Source organism: Oncorhynchus mykiss, chromosome 2, assembly GCF_057628025.1.
Source record: "Oncorhynchus mykiss isolate SJ-2025 chromosome 2, ASM5762802v1, whole genome shotgun sequence".
Classification (NCBI taxonomy): Eukaryota; Metazoa; Chordata; class Actinopteri; order Salmoniformes; family Salmonidae; genus Oncorhynchus; species Oncorhynchus mykiss.
The window spans coordinates 98,535,072-98,557,866 of record NC_143023.1 but is presented as its reverse complement, the minus strand read 5'-3'; the positions used below and the strand labels follow the sequence as shown (position 1 = coordinate 98,557,866).

At 43.6% G+C, this 22,795-nt stretch overlaps 1 protein-coding gene and 1 long non-coding RNA gene across 2 annotated transcripts in view; one reads left to right on the top strand and one right to left on the bottom strand.

Moving 5' to 3' along the window:
- LOC110500713 (homeobox protein aristaless-like 4) overlaps positions 1–20,162 on the bottom strand; it is a 46,035-nt gene extending 25,873 nt beyond the window's left edge. The window contains exon 1 of the mRNA XM_021578235.3: positions 19,416–20,162. Within this exon, the coding sequence (XP_021433910.3) occupies positions 19,416–19,770 (355 nt within the window). The 5' untranslated portion in view covers positions 19,771–20,162. The remainder of the gene's footprint in view (positions 1–19,415) is intronic.
- LOC149985319 (uncharacterized) lies at positions 17,814–20,030 on the top strand. Its single transcript, XR_016490164.1, has 2 exons — positions 17,814–17,957; positions 18,301–20,030. It is a non-coding gene; the product is annotated as an uncharacterized LOC149985319 (long non-coding RNA).
- Positions 20,163–22,795: the final 2,633 nt, after the last annotated feature.

Sequence of the window (22,795 nt, the reverse complement as noted above, 5' to 3'; positions counted from 1 at the left end):
GGGATGCAGGGTGCTGCTGGAATCAATGTGTCAGAACTTGAAACGTCAGCTAAAGAAACGTCCAGGGTAACATAACCAGAGATAGGGACAATAGGCAGTAAAAGAGGGAGTTTGCACTTGATCGCTATCGTGTTGTCACGCCCTGATTTGGGGTGGGCATTCTATGTTTTCTATTTCTTTGTTTTTGGCCGAGTGTGGTTCCCAATCAGAGGCAGCTGTCTATCGTTGTCTCTGATTGGGAATCATACTTAGGCAGCCTTTTTCCCCATCATATGTTGTGGGTAATGATTTATTTTCTGTGTGTGTTTGTGTGCTGTCGGTTTCTGTTTACCTGTTTTGTTGTGAAGGTTTCACTTTATTAAAGATGTGGAATTACATGCACGCTGCACCTTGGCTCATCTATGACAGGGAGCTTGAAGACAGTGAACATGAACATTTGAAAATGGTTTTGCATTAATTTACAAAATGTTTTTTATTGTTGATTATCCTGCAATAATATATTTTTGTCACGCCCTGACCATAGTTTACTTTGTATTTTCTATGTTTTGATTGGTCAGGGTGTGATCTGAGTGGGCATTCTATGTTTCATGTCTTGTTTGTCTATTTCTATGTTCAGCCTGATATGGTTCTCAGTCAGAGGCAGGTGTTCGTCATTGTCTCTGATTGGGAACCATATTTAGGTAGCCTGGGTTTCACTGTGTGTTTGTGGGTGATTGTTCCTGTCTATGTGTTTTCACCAGATAGGCTGTTTAGGTTTTCGTTACGTTTATTGTTTTTGTACTGATTCGTGTTTAACGTTTGTTCATTAAAACATGGATCGCAATCTACACGCTGCATTTTGGTCCGACTCTCCATCTCACCAAGAAAACCGTTACAGAATCACCCACCACCAAAGGACCAAGCAGCGTGTCAACAGGCAGGAGCAGCGCGAGGAGAAGCGCAATAAGGATTTCTGGACATGGGAGGAAATCCTCGACGGGAGAGGACCCTGGGCTAAACCAGGGGAGTGTAGCCGCACTAAGGTGCAGCGGGAGAAGAAACAACAGGAACAGCCCAAGGAGGAGTACAGTATGGAGTATACTACTTGGGAGGAGATCGACAGGTGGGCGGCCGACCCAGGGAGAGTGCCGGAGCCCGCCTGGGATTCGCTGGAGCAGTGCGAGGAGGGTTACCGTAGAATGGAGGCGGTGAAAGCAGAGAGGCGCTGGTATGAGAAGGCAGCACGGCGACGCGGATGGAAGCCTGAGAGGCAGCCCCAAAAATTTCTTGGGGGGGGGGCTAACAGGGAGTATGGCTATGCCAGGTAGGAGACCTGGGCAGACTCCCTGTGCTTACCGGGGGGCTAGAGAGACCGGACAGGCACCGTGTTATGCAGTGGTGCGCACGGTGTCTCCAGTGCGGGTGCATAGCCCGGTGCGGTATATTCCAGCTCCGCGTGTCGGCCGGGCTAGATTGAGCGTCGAGCCTAATGCCATGAAGCCGGCTCTACGCAGCTGGTCCCCAGTGCGTCTCCTTGGGCCGGTTTACATGGCACCAGCCTTGCGCTCGGTTTCTCCGGTTCGCCTGCATAGTCCAGTGCGGGCTATTCCACCTCGCCGCACTGGCAGGGCGACCGTGAGCATTCAACCAGGTAAGGTTGGGCAGGCTCGGTGCTCAAGAGCTCCAGTGCGCCAGCACGGTCCGGTTTTTCCAGTACCACCTCCACACCCCAGCCCTCCGGTAGCAGCTCCCCGCACCAGGCTTCCTGTGCGTGTCCTCGGCCCAGTACCACCAGTGCCAGCACCACGCATCAGGCCTACAGTGCGCCTCGCCTGTCCAGCGCTGCCAGAGCCTCCTTTCTCTTCAGCGCTGTCGGAGTCTCCCGCCTGTTTAGCGCTGTTAGAGCCTGCCTTCTCTACAGCGCTGCCGGAGTCTCCCGCCTGTTCAGAACTGCCAGTTAGCATAGAGCTGCCAGTTAGCATAGAGCTGCCAGTTAGCATAGAGCTGCCAGTTAGCATAGAGCTGCCAGTTAGCATAGAGCTGCCAGTTAGCTTAGAGCTGCCAGTTAGCAAGGAGCTGCCAGTCTGCAAGGAGCTGCCAGTCTGCATAGAGCTGCCAGTCTGCATGGAGCTGCCAGTCTGCAAGGAGCCGCCAGAGCTGCCAGTCTGCAGGATGCCGCCAAAGCTGCCAGTCTGCAAGGAGCCGCCAGAGCTGCCAGTCTGCAAGGAGCCGCCAGAGCTGCCAGTTAGCATGGAGCAGCCAGGGCCGCCAGTCAGCATGGAGCAGCCAGGGCCGCCAGTCAGCATGGAGCAGCCAGGGCCGCCAGTCAGCATGGAGCAGCCAGGGCCGCCAGTCAGCATGGAGCAGCCAGTCAGCATGGAGCAGCCAGTCAGCATGGAGCAGCCAGTCAGCATGGAGCAGCCAGAGCAGCCAGTCAGCATGGAGCAGCCAGAGCTGCCAGTCAGCATGGAGCAGTCAGTCAGCATGGAGCAGCCAGAGTTGCCAGTCAGCATGGAGCAGCCAGTCAGCATGGAGCAGCCAGAGCTACCAGTCATCATGGAGCAGCCAGAGAAGTCTGCCAGCATGGAGCAGCCAGAGCTGTCAGTCAGCATAGAGCAGCCAGAGCAGCCAGTCTGTGTCGACCAGTCTCTTCCAGATCTGCCAGTCGTCCAGACTCTTCCAGATCTGCCAGTCGACCAGACTCTTCCAGATCTGCCAGTCGACCAGACTCTTCTAGATCTGCCCGTCGTCCAGACTCTTCCAGATCTGCCCGTCGTCCAGACTCTTCCAGATCTGCCCGTCGTCCAGACTCTTCCAGATCTGCCAGTCGTCCAGACTCTTCCAGATCTGCCAGTCGACCAGACTCTTCCAGATCTGCCAGTCGACCAGACTCTTCCAGATCTGCCAGTCGACCAGACTCTTCCAGATCTGCCCGTCGTCCAGACTCTTCCAGATCTGCCCGTCGTCCAGACTCTTCCAGATCTGCCAGTCGTCCAGACTCTTCCAGATCTGCCAGTCGTCCAGACTCTTCCAGATCTGCCAGTCGTCCAGACTCTTCCAGATCTGCCAGTCGTCCAGACTCTTCCAGATCTGCCAGTCGTCCAGACTCTTCCAGATCTGCCAGTCGTCCAGACTCTTCCAGATCTGCCAGTCGTCCAGACTCTTCCAGATCTGCCAGTCGTCCAGACTCTTCCAGATCTGCCAGTCGTCCAGACTCTTCCAGATCTGCCAGTCGACCAGACTCTTCCAGATCTGCCAGTCGACCAGACTCTTCCAGATCTGCCAGTCGACCAGACTCTTCCAGATCTGCCAGTCGACCAGACTCTTCCAGATCTGCCAGTCGGCCAGATTCTCCCAGATCTGCCAGTCGTCCAGATTCTCCCGGATCCGCCAGTCAGCCAGGTTCTCTTGGATCCGCCAGTCAGCCAGGATCTTCCAGAACCGCCAGCCAGCCAGGATCTGCCGGATCCAACCACCTGCCTGAGCTTCCTCTCAGTGCTGAGCTTCTTCTCAGTGCTGAGCTTCCTCTCAGGGCTGAGCTACCCATCTGTCCCGAGTTACCTCTGTCCCGAGCTGTCCCTCTGTCCCATGTTATCATTGTGGTGGGTAACCTATTTAGGGACGTTTAGGAGGGGGATTAAAACTGTCATGGAGTGGGGTCCACGTCCAGCGCCAGAGCCGCCACCGCGGACAGATGCCCACCCAGACCCTCCCCTATAGGTTCAGGTTTTGCGGCCGGAGTCCGCACCTTGGGGGGGGGTACTGTCACGCCCTGACCATAGTTTACTTTGTATTTTCTATGTTTTGATTGGTCAGGGTGTGATCTGAGTGGGCATTCTATGTTTCATGTCTTGTTTGTCTATTTCTATGTTCAGCCTGATATGGTTCTCAGTCAGAGGCAGGTGTTCGTCATTGTCTCTGATTGGGAACCATATTTAGGTAGCCTGGGTTTCACTGTGTGTTTGTGGGTGATTGTTCCTGTCTATGTGTTTTCACCAGATAGGCTGTTTAGGTTTTCGTTACGTTTATTGTTTTTGTACTGATTCGTGTTTAACGTTTGTTCATTAAAACATGGATTGCAATCTACACGCTGCATTTTGGTCCGACTCTCCATCTCACCAAGAAAACCGTTACAATTTTTGAGTTAATTAACAGTATATTTTGCTTTCAATATCATAATTTTATTTTTCAATACTAAATCATTTTGTTTTTAGTTTCAGAGATTTTGCCTGATGTCACAAAAGTACAGGTGTCCCAAAGTTGAGAGTGAAAATGATGGCTAATTAGACCCTCGCTGCCAGCTTCAGAGCGAAGTGATATCCCAACGTTGACTCTCAAATCACATCGGTTATATTCATTCTTTCTGCAACATTTTAACAACTGAAGGAGGAAACCTTTACATACTAGTCAGATTCTGACAAATGTAACACATGAAAATACCTCCCAAGTTAAATGTTTGACTGTTACCGAGGTTAATATCTTGTAAAAACAACATGGGACTTTTCTCATTTTGAATTTCATGCTTGTTTTATTATTTAAATGTGGAACAATTAATTGCTTCGTTCAAGTCAGGAGTGTTTCCACCCCACACCCCCGGAATCTTGCATTCCTGTAGGAACCAGTCGCTTGCATTGATATCTCCGTAGTCCTCAGATACATCTGGGAGATGAGCCTCCTCTAACACTGTACGGAACACAACTGAGCCTGAACTCGCAGTCAGACAGACAGAAAGGCAGAAAGGCAGACAGACAGACAGACAGACATACAGACAGACATACATACATACAGACATACATACATACATACATACATACAGACATACATACAGACATACAGACATACATACATACAGACATACATACATACATACAGACATACATACATACAGACATACATTCATTCATTCATTCATTCCTGGTCTGACTGAACTATATTGAGTTAAATCAACGTAAAGACTAATCAAGAACAAACTGTGCATTGACACTTTAGAATGAAGTCTGAGTAGAGAAAGGGTTGATGTCTATGGTACTATGACTTATTAAAAACAGTATCTCTGTCTTTTTTAAAAGCCTCCCCTCTTTAGGGTTTGGTCATTCCCCAGGTAGCTAATTTATAGTGTTTATTTTATGTGCCTTCAGTTGACCCTTCCCATCTCATCCTATAAAAGAGGGCACCCTGCCGCTTTACGGACAGTTAAATTACACTTTGATGTTTTCTCTCTGTTTCTGACTGGGATGAAACACCGGTAAATGTCTGACCTTCGCTAAATCAAGAAGTCTGCTGCTTATCACAGATAAACCTTCACAAAAAAGGGGAATGATATTCTATGTCAACGGTAGTTTATGTGAATTATATTCTATGTCAACGGTAGTTTATGTGAATGATATTCTATGTCAACGGTAGTTTATGTGAATGATATTCTATGTGAACGGTAGTTTATGTGAATGATATTCTATGTCAACGGTAGTTTATGTGAATGATATTCTATGTGAACGGTAGTTTATGTGAATGATGTTCTATGTGAACGGTAGTTTATGTGAATGATATTCTATGTGAACGGTAGTTTATGTGAATGATATTCTATGTGAACGGTAGTTTATGTGAATGATATTCTATGTCAACGGTAGTTTATGTGAATGATATTCTATGTCAACGGTAGTTTATGTGAATGATATTCTATGTGAACGGTAGTTTATGTGAATGATATTCTATGTCAACGGTAGTTTATGTGAATGATATTCTATGTGAACGGTAGTTTATGTGAATGATATTCTATGTCAACGGTAGTTTATGTGAATGATATTCTATGTGAACGGTAGTTTATGTGAATGATATTCTATGTGAACGGTAGTTTATGTGAATGATATTCTATGTGAACGGTAGTTTATGTGAATGATGTTCTATGTGAACGGTAGTTTATGTGAATTATGTTCTATGTGAACGGTAGTTTATGTGAATGATGTTCTATGTGAACGGTAGTTTATGTGAATGATATTCTATGTGAACGGTAGTTTATGTGAATGATGTTCTATGTGAACGGTAGTTTATGTGAATTATGTTCTATGTGAACGGTAGTTTATGTGAATTATGTTCTATGTGAACGGTAGTTTATGTGAATGATGTTCTATGTCAACGGTAGTTTATGTGAATGATGTTCTATGTCAACGGTAGTTTATGTGAATGATGTTCTATGTGAACGGTAGTTTATGTGAATGATAGTCTATGTCAACGGTAGTTTATGTGAATGATGTTCTATGTGAACGGTAGTTTATGTGAATGATGTTCTATGTGTGTATGCAGATTACTTTTTGAATGAGAATTATTGAGACCTAAGCCCTCCCCCCACCCCACCCCACACAATACTCACACACACACTCTCGCTCGCTCGCACACACACACACACACACACTCTCGCTCGCACACACACACACACACACACACACACTCTCGCTCACACAAACACACACTCTCACTCGCACACACACACACACACACACACACTCTCGCACGCACACACACACGCTCTCGCTCGCACACACACACACACACACACACTCTCGCTCGCACACACGTTTCTGTCTATGCACAACATTTGGAGCCAATGCAATGGAATCTTGGCTACTCCTCCAGAGAAAAGTGTCATGGCTGTGTTCGCCAAGACAGCAGGGAGCAAACACAGACAGAGACAGACAGAGACAGAGACACAGACAGAGAGACACAGACAGAGACACAGACACAGAAACAGAGACAGAGACAGAGACAGAGACAGAGACACAGACAGACAGACACAGACACAGACACAGACAGAGACAGAGACAGAGACAGAGACACAGACAGAGACAGAGATACATACAGAGACAGAGACAGAGACAGAGACAGAGACAGAGAAACAGAGACAGAGACAGAGACAGAGAAACAGAGACACAGACAGAGACAGAGACAGAGACACAGACAGAGACAGAGAAACAGAGACAGAGACAGAGACACAGACACAGACACAGAGACACAGACAGAGACACAGACACAGACAGAGAGACACAGACAGAGACAGAGACAGAGACACAGACACAGACACAGACAGAGACAGAGACATAGACACAGACACAGACAGAGACAGAGAGACACAGACAGAGACAGAGACAGAGAGACACAGACAGAGACAGAGACAGAGACACAGAGACAGAGACACAGAGACAGAGATACAGAGACAGAGACACAGAGACAGAGATACAGACACAGAGAGAGACACAGACAGAGACAGAGAAACATAGACACAGAGAGAGAGAGAGACAGAGAGACAGAGACAGAGAAACAGAGACAGAGACAGCGAGACAGAGACAGAGACAGCGACATAGAGAGAGAGAGAGACAGAGACAGGGAGACAGAGACACAGAGAGAGAGAGAGACAGAGACACAGAGAGAGAGAGAGACACAGACAGAGACAGAGACACAGACAGAGAAACATAGACAGAGACAGAGACAGAGAAACAGAGACAGAGACAGAGAGACAGAGACACAGAGAGAGAGAGAGAGACACAGACAGAGAGAGACAGAGACACAGAGACAGAGACACAGAGAGAGAGAGAGACACAGAGACAGAGACAGAGACACAGAGACAGAGACAGAGAGACAGAGACACAGAGAGAGAGAGAGAGAGAGAGAGAGAGAGAGACAGAGACAGAGAGTGACAGACAGACAGAGACAGAGACAGAGACAGAGAGAGACAGAGAGAGAGAGAGACAGGGGATATTTCACTTTTGTATATTATCTACTTCACTTGCTTTGGCATATGTTTCCCATGCCAATAAAGCCCATTGAACTGAATTAAATTGAGAGAGAGAGAGAGCTCAGCAGGCAGGAATACTGGCAATATAATAGATGTTTGTGGGTGAGTCAGGAATACCGAGGATACTGTTTGTGGGTGAGTCAGGAATACCGAGGATACTGTTTGTGGGTGAGTCAGGAATACCGGGGATACTGTTTGTAGGTGAGTCAGGAATACCGGGGATACTGTTTGTAGGTGAGTCAGGAATACCGGGGATACTGTTTGTGGGTGAGTACCTTGACATATACTTGACAGCATGTGAGCTACTTTCTCACATATGAAAGAGGTAATTACATTTTTACCGTTTTTATTTTAATTTTTTGTAAGGGAAGTAATTAAATGGGGTTTTAAGGGATGAGGAACGCTGTTCAGATAAAATAGTGATAAAATAGTGCAATAAATCATGACAATATGATTACATGATCGCTAAGTACAGACTTTCCTACAGAGCATTTGAAACATTTTGTTACGTTACAGCCTTATTCTAAAATGGATTCAATTGTTTTTATCCCTTATCAATCTACACACAACCCCATAATGACATCACAATACCCCATAATGACATCACAATACCCCATAATGACATCACAATACCCCATAATGACATCACAATACCCCATAATGACAAAGTATAATCAGTTTTTTAGAAGATTTTGCAAATGTTTTAAAAATTTAAAAACGGAAGAAAAAAATCATTTACTTAAGTATTCAGACCCTTTACTCAGTACTTTGTTGAAGCACCTTTGGCAGCGGCTGCAGCCTCGAGTCTTCATGTGTATGACGCTACAAGCTTGGCACACCTGTATTTGGGGAGTTTCTCCCATTCTTCTCTGTAGATCCTCTCAAGCTATGTCAGATTGGATGGGGAGTGTCGCTGCACAGATATTTTCAGATCTCTCAAGAGATGTTTGATCGGGTTCTAGTCCGGGGTCTGGTTGGGCCACTCAAGGACATTCAGAGACTTGTCCCAAAGCCACTCCGGCGTTGTCTTGGCTGTGTGCTTAGGGCCGTTGTCCTATTGGAAGGTGAACCATCGCCCCAGTCTGAGGTCCTGATCGCTTTGGAGCAGGTTTTCATCAAGGATCTATTCGGTGTCCTGTGTGAATTTAAGTATGCTCTCTCTAATTCTCTCTTTCTCTCTTTCTTTCTCTCTCTCGGAGGACCTGAGCCCTAGGACCATGCCTCAGGACTACCTGACATGATGACTCCTTGCTGTTCCCAGTCCACCTGGCCGTGCTGCTGCTCCAGTTTCAACTGTTCTGCCTTATTATTATTGGACCATGCTGGTCATTTATGAACATTTGAACATCTTGGCCATGTTCTGTTATAATCTCCACCCGGCACAGCCAGAAGAGGACTGGCCACCCCACATAGCCTGGTTCCTCTCTAGGTTTCTTCCTAGGTTTTGGCCTTTCTAGGGAGTTTTTCCTAGCCACCGTGCTTCTACACCTGCATTGCTTGCTGTTTGGGGTTTTAGGCTGGGTTTCTGTACAGCATTTTGAGATATCAGCTGATGTACGAAGGGCTATATAAATACATTTGATCTCTCTGTGCTTTGCTCCATTCATCTTTCCCTCGATTCTGACTAGTCTCCCAGTCCCTGCCACTAAAAAACATCCCCACAGAGAATCTTGTTTCTCATGGTCTGAGTCCTTTAGGTGGCTTTTGGCAAACTCCAAGTGGTCTGTCATGTGTCATTTACTGAGGAGTGGATTCTGTCTGGCCACTCTACCATAAAGGCTTGATTGGCGAAGTGCTGCAGAGATGGTTGTCCTTCTGGAAGGTTCTCTCATCTCCACAGAGGAACTCTGGAGCTCTATCAGAGTGACCATCGGGTTCTTGGTCTCCTCCCTAACCAAGGCCCTTGTCCCCCGATTGCTCAGTTTGGCTGGGCGGCCAGCCAGCTCTAGGAAGAATCTTGGTGGTTCCAAACTTCTTCCAATAAGAAAAAGTTTGTTTTTTTTGCTCTGACATGCGCTGTCAACTGTGGGACCTTATATAGACAAGTGTGTGACTTTCCAAATCATGTCCAATCAATTGTATTTACCACAGGTGGACTCCAATCAAGTTGTGGAAACATTTCTTAGGATGATCAATGGAAACAGGATGCACCTGAGCTACATTTTGAGTCTCATAGCAAAGGGTCTGAATACTTATAGTCATAACAGTCATAAGTTTGGACACACCAGGGTTTTTCTTATTTTTTACTATTTTCTACATTTTAGAATAAAATAAAAATAAAAACTATGAAATAACACATATGGTTGGGCTGGGCGATATGACGATATATATCGTGTGACGATAGAAAAGCGTTTATCGTTTCATATTATGCTCTATCGTTTATTTAGTTGTGTCGCAAATCACACTCTTTACGGCAATATTTTTCGTCGTTTTGGAACGTCGCTTTTGCGGCAGTGCCGTGTGAAATAAAAAATGCAACACAAACAAAAACATGGAGGAGAGTGAACGTGACACACGGAGACACGGAGCTCATACCTAAAAGAGGGATGGACGTGGTTTGGGTATGAAAAGTCTTACATGGACCAAAATCCGTCCTCTGCAAAATATGCCGCCGGCCGGTCCCGAACACCACTAACCTCTTGTACCACCTACGAAGGAATCGTGTGAAACAGGACAGAGAGAGTCTACGGATGAGACCCCAGAAAGTACAGTCGCGTGCTCAAAACAAACCCCCTGACTCTGACGTTGAAAGAGGCTTTTGCCCGCAGCACAGCATATGGCAAAGAACCACGAAGATGGAAGGAGAGAACAGCTGCCGTTACAACTTACATCTGCAAATACCTTGCCCCAATTTACACCGTCGAGAATCGAGGGTTTCGTTGGTGCTAAAGGTACCAAATGCAAACTGATATGTGACACGTATTAATACCAAAATAACATGCAAAACAGACAAGCCCCTAAAAATATATATTATATATTTATATCTATATTTATTTATATCTATATTTATTTATATCTATATTTATTTTGTTTGCAACTATAGTTGAAGTGTTTTCTATTTACCTTTTTAGATTTTCATAAATTCATAATTTTTTTTACAGTTGAAGACGGAAGTTTACATACACCTTAGGTTGGAGTCATTAAAACTTGTTTTTCAACCACTTCACAAATGTCTTGTTAACAAACTATAGTTTTGGAAAGTCGTTTAGGATATCTACTTTGTGCATGATACAAGTAATTTTTCCAACAATTGTTTACAGACAGATAATTTCACCGTATCACAATTCCAGTAGGTCAGAAGTTTACATACACTAAGTTGACTGTGCCTTTAAACAGCTTGGAAAATTCCAGAATATTATGTCATGGCTTTAGAAGCTTCTGGTAGGCTAATTGACATCATTTGAGTCAATTGGAGGTGTACCTGTGGATGTATTTCAAGGCCTACCTTCAAACTCAGTGCCTCTTTGCTTGACATCATGGGAAAATTAAAAGAAATTAAAAGAAATCAGCCAAGACCTCAGAAAAAAGTTGTAAACCTACACAAGTCTGGATCATCCTTGGGAGCAATTTCCAAACACCTGAAGGTACCACGTTCATCTGTACAAACAGTAATTGTATGCAAGTATAAACACCATGGGACCACGCAGACGTCATACCTCTCAGGAAGGTGATGCTTTCTGTCTTCTAGAGATGAACGTACTTTGGTGCGAAAAGTGCAAATCAATCCCAGAACAACAGCAAAGGACCTTGTGAAGATGTTGGAGGAAACAGGTACAAAAGTATCTATATCCACAGTAAAACGTGTCCTATATCGACATAACCTGGAAGGCTGCTCAGCAAGGAAGAAGCCACTGCTCCAAAACCACCATTAAAAAAAAGTCAGACTACAAAGATCGTACTTTTTGGAGAAATGTCCTCTGGTCTGATGAGACAAAAATAGAACTGTTTGGCCATAATGACCATCGTTATGTTTGGAGGAAAAAGGAGGAGGCTTGCAAGCCGAAGAACACCATCCCAACCGTGAAGCACGGGGGTGGCAGCATCATGTTGTGGGGGTGCTTTGCTGCAGGAGGGACTGGTGCACTTCACGAAATAGATGGCATCACGAGGGAGGAAAATGATGTGGATATATTGAAGCAACATCTCAAGACATCAGTCAGGAAGTTAAAGCTTGGTCGCAAATTGGTCTTCCAAATGGACAATGACACCAAGCATACTTCCAAAGTTGTGGCAAAATGTCTTAAGAACAACAAAGTCAAGTTATTGGAGTGGCCATCACAAAGCCCTGACCTCAATCCTATAGAAGATTTGTGGGCAGAAATGAAAAAGCGTGTGCTAGCAAGGAAGCCTACAAACCTGATTCAGTTACACCAGCTCTGTCAGGAGGAATGGGCCACAATTCACCCAACTTATTGTGGGAAGCTTGTGGAAGGCTACCCGAAACGTTTGACCCAAGTTAAACAATTTCCATTATTAGTGTTAGTGTTCCATTAATAAAGTGACCAGTGTTCCATTAATAAAGTGACCAGTGTTCCATTATTAAAGTGACCAGTATCCCATGACTATGTACTATGTGCATTTGACATGAACACTGTCCATCGTTTGTTTCTATTGGACATAATTTTGGCACAAATATATTCCCATGCAGACACTTACTCTGTCTCTCAGTACTATCAATCCAATGTGTTCGCTATCACCACATAAATAACCAGCGATATCACTTCCTGGTTCTTCTTCTAACACATATTCACAGTGTCCAACTCTGGCAGGAGGCCATCACAACACAGCCAGGAGATGTTATATTATTTTACTGCTGAGAAACACATATCCACTCTATGACAACATCTGTGGTGAGTCCTCCAAGTCGTAGTGGTGCAGAATGTAATGATGAAAACACCCATCTGTGGTGAATCCTCCAAGTCGTAGCGGTGCAGAATGTAATGATGAAAACACCCATCTGAGGTGTATCCTCCAAGTCGTAGTGGTGCAGAATGTAATGATGAAAACACCCATCTGTGGTGAATCCTCCAAGTCGTAGCGGTGCAGAATGTAATGATGAAAACACCCATCTGTGGTGAATTCTACCGTCTCATAATCATTTAAAACAAGATAAATAAGATTAGTCAAAATCTTACATCTAAAACCTCCACTTCAAGTCATTTTTTTCATAATGTGTTTTATTACCATATAAATGGTCTCTAGGTCAGGACGTTGAGTCCCTGAACACAAGGCATTGTGGTAGGTGTACCATCGGCATCACACAGTAACCGTGTGTAGTGTAGTCTTTTCCCACAGCCGCTGCCAGACTACACTAAGTGAGAGTCATGTCATGTCATTATGATGAGGAGATCAGCTCTCTGTTATCCAGATGTTTCACTTAGCCCTCAGTTGATCTCAGATGCAGTGTTCACAACGAGCTAACTAACTTGTTATCGAAAGTATCTTCTGGAAGACGCTTAATGTCAGTAATCCTGAAACAAAATAAAGGGCATGATATGCCAGTATTTTCTTCACCTTTCTCCAGATACGGCTGAAAACTACAACATTATCCCACATCAAAGTACTGAAAAAAACTCAGAGACCCATGATGCAAGACGATATGTGAATGTAAACATTCACCCTACTCACGCCTGCCCCCCCCCCCCCCCCCCAGCTCCCTCCCTCCCTCAAGACACACAAACACACACACACACACTCACACACCGTTCTCCCTAATCACTCAAAATGGCGCTCCAGAACCCGAAACCCATTTCTGACGTTTGGTTTATTTACTTGGGGGCATTGGTGAAACGGGGTTACGTACACCAGTCCCACTCTGTCATCTCACGGTCCATCTGACAGACTCTGTGGCTTTGGAGGGACCGTGTTGTGGAGTCTCAAATAATAACTATAGAAGTCATTTACAGGCAGCATTCCAAATGGCACCCTATTCCCTATATAGTGCACTACTTTAAACCAGAGCCCTATAGAACCCTATTCCCTATATAGTGCACTACTTTAGACCAGAGCCCTATAGAACCCTATTCCCTATATAGTGCACTACTTTAGACCAGAGCCCTATAGAACCCTATTCCCTATATATAGTACCCTATATTCACTGGTTAAAAGTAGCGCACTGTATAGGGAATAGGGTGCCATTTGGAACACACAAATACACATCTGGCTTGCATTAATGGGGGTAGCTAACTCTCCTGTAGTGCTGTGTGGCTGGGTACGGCCTGGTCTACATTCCTGCAGACTCCTGCTCTGCTAGCACGCCATCAGCTCCACGATGGTTTGCTCTCAGTCATTGTTGTCTGTGGTCAGGTACAAGTTTATATAGGTTGAGGCTCACAGTCCCAAAGGTACAGACCATAGAGGTTTTCATCTATAGCTCCTATAACGTCCCGTGGTCCTGTTGTCCCATGCATTGCCTGAGTGCACTAGCCTTTAGCGCGTGTATACGACCAAGCCTAAGGCCACATCTTTGGTAGTGTTACTCGTCGATCACACCGACAGCGCTGTTGCATTTTTGGTACAACAGAATTACATTAATTTCCAATGAAAACGCTGCGTTTGCCTCGCAGCATTGTGTTTGCATGAGGCAGTTGCAGTGCGTTCGGTGTGGTGCAGTTGTTGGATTTATCGAACCTACGCGTCAAACTGTACGCGTAGACGGCTCGACAGAAATGGTAGCAGAAGGTGAATGTGGAACTTTTGTTGCCCACATATCCAGATGACGCCGCGTACTATTTTGCGTAAAACACTGAAGCGTTATTACCATTTTGCGCAAATGCTCTGTGGGTGTGAACGGGCCTCGTTAAATTATGATAATGCCTGGTATAAGACGAGCAATATAGTTGATTTGTTGTGGTCAGTGTCTAAGGAGAGGTAAATCGTTGTAAATATTCCCGAAATATGTGAAAAGAGCAAAGCCAATGAACAGTAATAAAGACTTGTTAAATCAGAAAGTAGAAAAGCACATTAAATGGCAACTGTGAGAATTTTATTTTTTATTTTTGCCTAAGCATGACGGCTGTCTGCCTGTGTTCCAAGATAGGTGTGAATATAGCGGGGATATACTGCACCTTCACTGCCAAGAATTCATGTTGTGTGTGTGCGTGTGTTTGTGTGTGTGTGTGTGTGTGTGTGTGAGTGTGTGTGTGCGTGTGCGTGTGCGAGTGCGTGTGCGTGTGTGTGTGTGTGTTAGCAGACGTGTCATAATGAACTAAAAAAAAGGCATGCCCATTGTCCTCCAACACTAGAAAAGTGCACCATACCATTCCCATGTCACTCATAATAAACCGTTGACGCGCATGTAGTTACGATACAACGAGGTTGTGCAATATCTCCTCCCGGTGAGTAGACTACCAAAACCCCTCACATGATAACACAAGCCAGTTGATGCCTGAGGCTTTAGCTAACCTCCCAACACTATATCCTCCCCGAAGCTATCTATCTATCTGGCTGTAACATTTTATAGAATAACATTACAGAGCTCTCCTCCGGGAAACGTATTGCATTTAATGATCGCCGTTTAAACGGTTCGCTGTGTCATTGGACTTTGCCAGATGTTTTCGTTCGATGGAGGGGTACTCTAACCTTGGCTCTCACCTTGAGGAAATAAAACACACACACTATACACAGTGAGATAACGATTTCACTCGGTATAAGAGGCCTGACTCCCATTGTTTGCAGTCACGGGAAAACCAGTTTACTTTTCGCTTTATGGGGTGTATTTTGGCCTGGTTGTGTGCTGGCAGTTACGGCAGAAACTCGTTATAATACAATCCTCCTCGGTGTTAGTTTTTGTACCCTAAGTCATGTTGCCGCTTGTCATTTGGAATTCACGCTTTTAGACGTTATTGAATTTCGATTGGAAATTAAATGCAAATTAAACCAAATTATTATTGTTATTATACACTAGTTCAGTTGGTAACGGTCTATAGTCCGCGCAGCAGTTATTGCTTTTAGGAATTAGCTCGAGTTTACTTTTTCTTTAAAATAATATTAAGATAAAAAAATTAAGTTAAATTTTGAGACAATAAATAAATTATTCCTGTGCAAATAGATCCACTAATAATAATAATAATGATAATAATAATGTGGCGCTAAATGACATTATTATTAGGATATAATCATTGTTTTCTGTCTCTGTTTTTGGTGTTTTAAAAGGCTTTTCCTTTGTTAAAGTCAGATTTCATCTAGATTTAATGAACGGGCTGTTCTTTCTCTTTAAAATCTCCCCTGCCTTGTAAAAGACACAACCACTCCAAAGGTCGCGCATTGGATCAGCAACACAAACTGTGTCGTTACATCTTTATAACAGTCACTATGAAATAGCTTAAATGCTCGTTATTCTCTGGAACAAATATGTAAACGATGTGAGAGCATAATTATACCTTTATTCCCTTTCTTTGGGCTCTGTTTAAACATAAAACTAGATTATTTTAGTTTCAGTTTTGCTATATATATATATATATATATATATATATATATATATATATATATATATATATATATATATGTGTGTGTGTGTGTGTGTGTTTTACTTTATTAATACTGAAGGGCATCAATCCAGGAAATGGTAGGCCTATATTGCATTCGCAACTCTTTGCCGTTTCGAACATGATTCACGTCTCTTGCCAAAGTCATTACGCTGTGTTATGCTAATTTACGTTATCATTATGCCCTAATCCTGCGTTCACCATCGAGTCGTCATGATATTACTACAACTAATCTTCTAAATTGCTATGAACTTGGAACCACAGTGTAACACGAAAGAGCGCCACGTTATTAAGTATCTTGTGGTTTAATTTGCGTCCTGCGGCCTTGGTGAAAGTCAAATCCGCGCGTCCTCAGCTGTCCATAGCCGTGCCATACAGTCAGTGAATTTAATAAGAATGTGGCGTACGAAACAAAGCATGTAGGGTTGGTTAATTTCTGCCCCCACAAAAAAAAAATCTATGCCGTGCGCGAAAAGAGTTAGCACAACGAGTTTAGACTGTAGTTTATTTCAATCATTAGCCTGTAGGATTTTGACCTGATGGTTTTAGGACCTAAACGCAAGTGCCGAGAGATTATTAAAATCATAATTCAAATCTGTGTCATTATAAAACACGATTTCTATTCTCCGGGTCTATTATTAAATGTTTGCTTCGTTAATATCTTATACATGTAACTGAACTGGAGCAATATCATTTTTTTTTGATATTGGGAAAACGAACACTTTGCTCACTTTAAGGGAGCAAAAATGTATCCTTTCCAAAAGACATCCACATCCGTTTACTAAACCCTGCCAGGTGGCCCGTGCGTTCCTATCCTATCGTTAGATCTTGTAAAGACAATGGTTTTAGATGGCAGGCCGTGATTTACAAATGTGTGTCTAACCACAACCATAATGCATGCATATGCGTGTATGATTGTTCAAATGTATACTTTACACCTTGATGCCTGTCCTTTTGCCTCAATGCACGGCGTGTGTGTGTGTGTGTGTGTGTGTGTGTGTGTGTGTGCGCGCGCGCGTGCGCGCGTGCGTGCGTGTGTGTGTGTGTGTGTACACGTTTTACTACACTTGGTAGTACCAGAAGTCCTCACAAGAATAGTAAACCAACTACATTTCAGAGAAGTGAGAACATTTTACCAGTCTTCACTTATAATAAAAATATTTTAGGCTTAGGGGTTAGATTTAGGGTTAGAACTAGGGTTAGGGTTTGGAGGTTAGGTTTAGGGTTAGAACTAGGGTTAGGGTTTGGAGGTTAGGTTTAGGGCTAAGAGTTAGGGTTAGGTTTAGGGGTTAAGAGTTAGGGTTAGGTTTAGGGGTTAAGGTTAGAGTACAAATGAGGTTAAGGGTTAGAGCTGGGGTTAGGATTTGGAGGTTAGGTTTAGGGCTAAGAGTTAGGGTTAGGTTTAGGGCTAAGAGTTAGGGTTAGGTTTAGGGCTAAAGTGTTAGGGTTAGGTTTAGGGCTTAGAGTTAGGGATAGGTTTAGGGGTTAAGGTTAGAGTACAAATGAGGTTAAGGGTTAGAGCTGGGGTTAGGATTTGGAGGTTAGGTTTAGGGCTAAGAGTTAGGGTTAGGTTTAGGGCTAAGAGTTAGGGTTAGGTTTAGGGCTAAAGTGTTAGGGTTAGGTTTAGGGCTTAGAGTTAGGGATAGGTTTAGGGGTTAAGAGTTAGGTTTAGGTTTAGGGGTTAAGAGTTAGGGTTAGGTTTAGGGGTTAAATCAAATCAAAATCAAATCAAATCAAATCAAATTTTATTTGTCACATACACATGGTTAGCAGATGTTAATGCGAGTGTAGCGAAATGCTTGTGCTTCTAGTTCCGACAATGCAGTAATAACCAACAAGTAATCTAACTAACAATTCCAAAACTACTGTCTTGTACACAGTGTAAGGGGATAAAGAATATGTACATAAGGATATATGAATGAGTGATGGTACAGAGCAGCATAGGCAAGATACAGTAGATGGTATCGAGTACAGTATGTACAAATGAGATGAGTATGTAAACAAAGTGGCATAGTTTAAAGTGGCTAGTGATACATGTATTACATGTAGGTTAAGGTTAGAGTACAAATGAGGGTAAGAGTTAGGGTCAGGTTTTGGGTTTTGAATGGGAATCAAAAAGTCCTCTCAAGTATAGTAAGACATAGCTGTGTGTGTGTGTGTGTGTGTGTGTGTGTGTGTGTGTGTGTGTGTGTGTGTGTGTGTGTGTTGAAGTCTATTCCTTTGGTGAGAAGTGGTGCAATATATCATCGAACCGTATAGTTTTCAGTTTATTGCTTAAATGTCAAATTTCAGAGACTGGTCGGAGCCTCTACGCGATCCTCTACGCGATCCTCTACGCTATCCTCTACGCTATCCTCTACGCTATCCTCTACGCTATACCTTATAGCTCATTCAAAATCTTAAAAAATAATCACAGTCTAATTAGCTCCCCTTACTTGTGTTGAACAAAAGTGACAGCGTGTGCTATAAGTTGGATAAGTTGGTAGCCTCATGTATGATGTTTGCTGATGTGTTAAGAAAGTATAGTGTAGATATTCAAACATAAACTATTAGGCTACCGTATGCTGTTGAGGTCAAGTCATCAAAATATCAACTCAGACAACAAACAAAAAAAAATCATACAGAATAGGCAAGGCTATGCCAGAATGAAATCGTTCAACATTATTTGTCATGATTGCATTGAGCTCAACCAACAACGTGGTTTCATAAAATATCTACGGTCATGTAGTTTCTAAGAGATAGCATGCGTCTGTCTTCCTGATAGATGGAGGATTTAAGGGATTGTATAAAATGCTGGGTTCGCTCTAATTTACTCCAGTTACACTCTGGCCTCATAAAATCTGCACATTTGTAAATGTTGTTATGGCCCCTTGCCCACACGGTTCCTGGTTGTTAGTTCAGTAACCTATCCGTTGCTTTTTTTGTATGTTCGGGTGCTGATTGACAGACGATGGCCTAGCGCCGAAACGTTTATTTTGCTTTCGTTGCCTCGCAAAATTAGATTTAAAGAATAACTTTTTATTTGAGTGGAACCTGTTACAAATATGAATAGGATGTTTGAACCTGTACAAATATGAATAGGATGTTTGGATTTTAGTCAAGGCACCAGTTTTGAGCGCGTTTGTTTCAAGAACCTTTGGGATGTTGAACCGTTTGGAACTCACCATAGCAGGGGATGAGCGCGTCGTTGTGTCCTCCGCTTTCCTGGTGGAGTTTTTCGCCTTCCGGGGGTGTTTTGCAGGTCGGTCGTTGCATGAAGAGGTGGTATTTGTTGAAGTTGTTGCCCTCCTCTGTGCCGTCATCCAGTGACTGGCACTCCTGTTGGAAAGGACTCCGAGACTTCTCCTCGTAACCCTGTTGTCCTTTGGGTAGGAACGTTGGGCTGTATTTGGTTTCACTCGGTTGGAATATTCTGAAGGGATCCGATGGTTGTTGATCCCTACCGTGTGGCGAAGCCGTGTTATAATATGAATCTATGGATGTCATATCACAGTATGAAACGCACGTATCTGCGTTCATTCCTAAAAAAAATCACCCCGCAAAAAATTGAATTGAAAAAATCCAAACCGTTTGTTTCTTCGTTCTCCTTTTCCCCTTGCAGCAAGAACCCTTTCTCTCAAGCACTGGCGAACACACACTCTCACACACACTCTCACACACACTGCCGCATCTGGGGTTGGTTATAAAACGAAGTAGATGTTTTCCAGAGACTTGCAGAAGACTGAACAAATGAATGCAAAGAAATCCCCCTGAAGGTTTACCGGGGTAAGGAACCAAAATGCCGTTGCTTTACAGACGATGCCACTGCTGGTCCCACTAAAGTCCTCTGCACACGACACTAGTGAAAGTCAGCGCCAAACCAGCTCTGTTATTATTCAGACAACAGAGATGGAGATGGAAAATGGGAGGTCAAGCAAGAGGGACATTTTTTTCTTGTTTTCTTTGTAAACACGAGGGAGACACAACACATGACATTCATTTGATTAGGAGTTAATAGGACTGCTTTGATAAATGCACATCTTGTGCACATGAGAGATAATCGCTCTGAGTCAATTATATTTTCCCCTTTTATTTAACCGGATATAAATATATATATATAAATATATATATAAACTCAGCAAAAAAAAAAAGAATTGTCCTCTCACTGTCAACTGCATTCATTTTCAGTGAATTTAACATGTGTAAATATTTGTATGAACATAACAAGATTCAACAACTGAGACATAAACTGAACAAGTTCCACAGACATGTGACTAACAGAAATGGAATAATGTGTCCCTGAACAAACGGGGGTCAAAATCAAAAGTAACAGTCAGTATCTGGTGTGGCCACCAGCTGCATTAAGTACTGCAGTGCATCTCCTCCTCATGGACTGCACCAGATTTGCCAGTTTTTACTGTGAGATGTTACCCCACTCTTCCACCAAGGCACCTGCAAGTACCCAGACATTTCTGGGAGGAATGGCCCTAGACCTCACCCTCCGATCCAACAGGTCCCAGATGTGCTCAATGGGATTGAGTTTCGGGCTCTTCGCTGGCCATGGCAGAACACTGACATTCCGGTCTTGCAGGAAATCACACGTAGAATGAGCAGTATGGCTGGTGGCATTGTCATGCTGGAGGGCCATGTCAGGACGAGCCTGCAGGAAGGGTACCACATGAGGGAGGAGGATGTCTTCCCTGTAACGCACAGGGTTGAGATTGCCTGCAATGACAACAAGCTCAGTCCCATGATGCTGTGACACACCGCCCCAGACCATGAAGGACCCTCCACCTCCAAATCGATCCCGCTCCAGAGTACAGGCCTCGGTGTAAAGCTCATTCCTTCGACGATAAACGCAAATCCGACCATCACCCCTGGTGAGACAAAACTTGACTCTCAGTCAAGCCTCTCTCAGCCTATTGCGGACAGTCTGATCACTGATGGAGGAATTGTACGTTCCTGGTGTAACTCTGGAAGTTTTTGTTGCCATCCTGTACCTGTCCCGCAGGTGTGATGTTCAGATCCTGTGCAGGTTTTGTTACACGTTTTCTGCCACTGCGAGGATGATCAGCTGTCCGTCCTGTCTCCCTGTAGCACTGTCTGTGGCGTCTCACTACGAACATCGCAATTTATTGCCCTGGCCACATCTGCAGTCCTCATGCCTCCATGCAGCATGCCTAAGGCACGTTCACGCCGATGAGCAGGGACCCTGGGCATCTTTCTTTTGGTGTTTTTCAGAGTCAGTAGAAAGGCCTCTTTAGTGTCCTAAGTTTTCCTAACTGTGACCTTAATTGCCTACCGTCTGTAAACTGTTAGTGTCTTAACGACCTTTCAACTCGTGCATCTGGGGCGGCAGGTAGCCTAGTTGTTAGACCGTTGGACTAGTAACCGGAAGGTTGCAAGATCGAATCCCCTAGCTGATAAGGTACACAGATCTGTTATTCTGCCCCTGAACAAGGCAGTTAATCCACTGTCGTTTGGTGTCACTGAAAATAATAAATAGTTTATGGTTGATTGAACAAGCATGGTGTTTTAACCCTTTACAATGAAGATCTATGAAGTTATTTGGATGTTTACGAATTGTCTTTGAAAGACAGGGTCCTGAAAAAGGGAAGTTTATTTTTGTTCTGAGTTGATGTATGTATATATATTTAGGAGAGCCCTACATCTATGTAAATAAGCACTAACACATTGTGATGCATATTTAAATTATGTAGCCTGTAGCCTATATGGATGAATGTAAAATACCACTGGGCACAGACCTCAATTCAATGTCTTCTCCACGTTGTTTCAACGTAATTTCATTAAAATGACGTGGAAACATCGTTGATTCAACCAGTGTGTACCCAGTGAGTGGGATGTGACTTTTCGTTGTGGCCCTGGCAAACATTGTGCCAAATTTGTTGAGAAGTGCCGATACTGTTTTGGTTTTAGCCTATATATTTTTTTTCGATTTTCGAATTCTACGTACTAAATAGCACAGACAAATCAACACAAACTATAGCCCTAAGACATTGTCCTTCTTTTGAGTAAAATTGATCCTTTTCCATTTATTTTTTAGAGCCGTTATGCCCTCACTTCACCAGGTAAATATTTGACATGGATCCTTATAGCAATAAACCGTTTATCTCAGTTTACGCATGTGGTTCATATTTTATATTTCTGCGTGAAATAAAATGCTCTTCTACTTTCCTTAGTTTCTAACTGCCGTTTGATAAATGTTTTCCTTGTGCTCAAAGGTGAACATAGTGTTGTTCATGATTGCTGTAGGGTAACAAGGCTATCGAAATGAAATCCCTCCTCTGCAGAAATTAAAACAAGTTTATTTTATTCGATTTTCTTGAAGCGGCAGGCTATTATGATATCATTAAAGGACTACACGCTATTATTAATTCATGGGGTTATTGCAGATTATTACATTGTAATAACCATATATTCCTAATAATTACTACGACGACAACTACTATTAAAATATAGTACCAGAATAATACCATAATAACGAAATTGATCATTGGCGTGATTAACCAACATTAAGGCATTGAAACGCTAAAAAAACATAAAA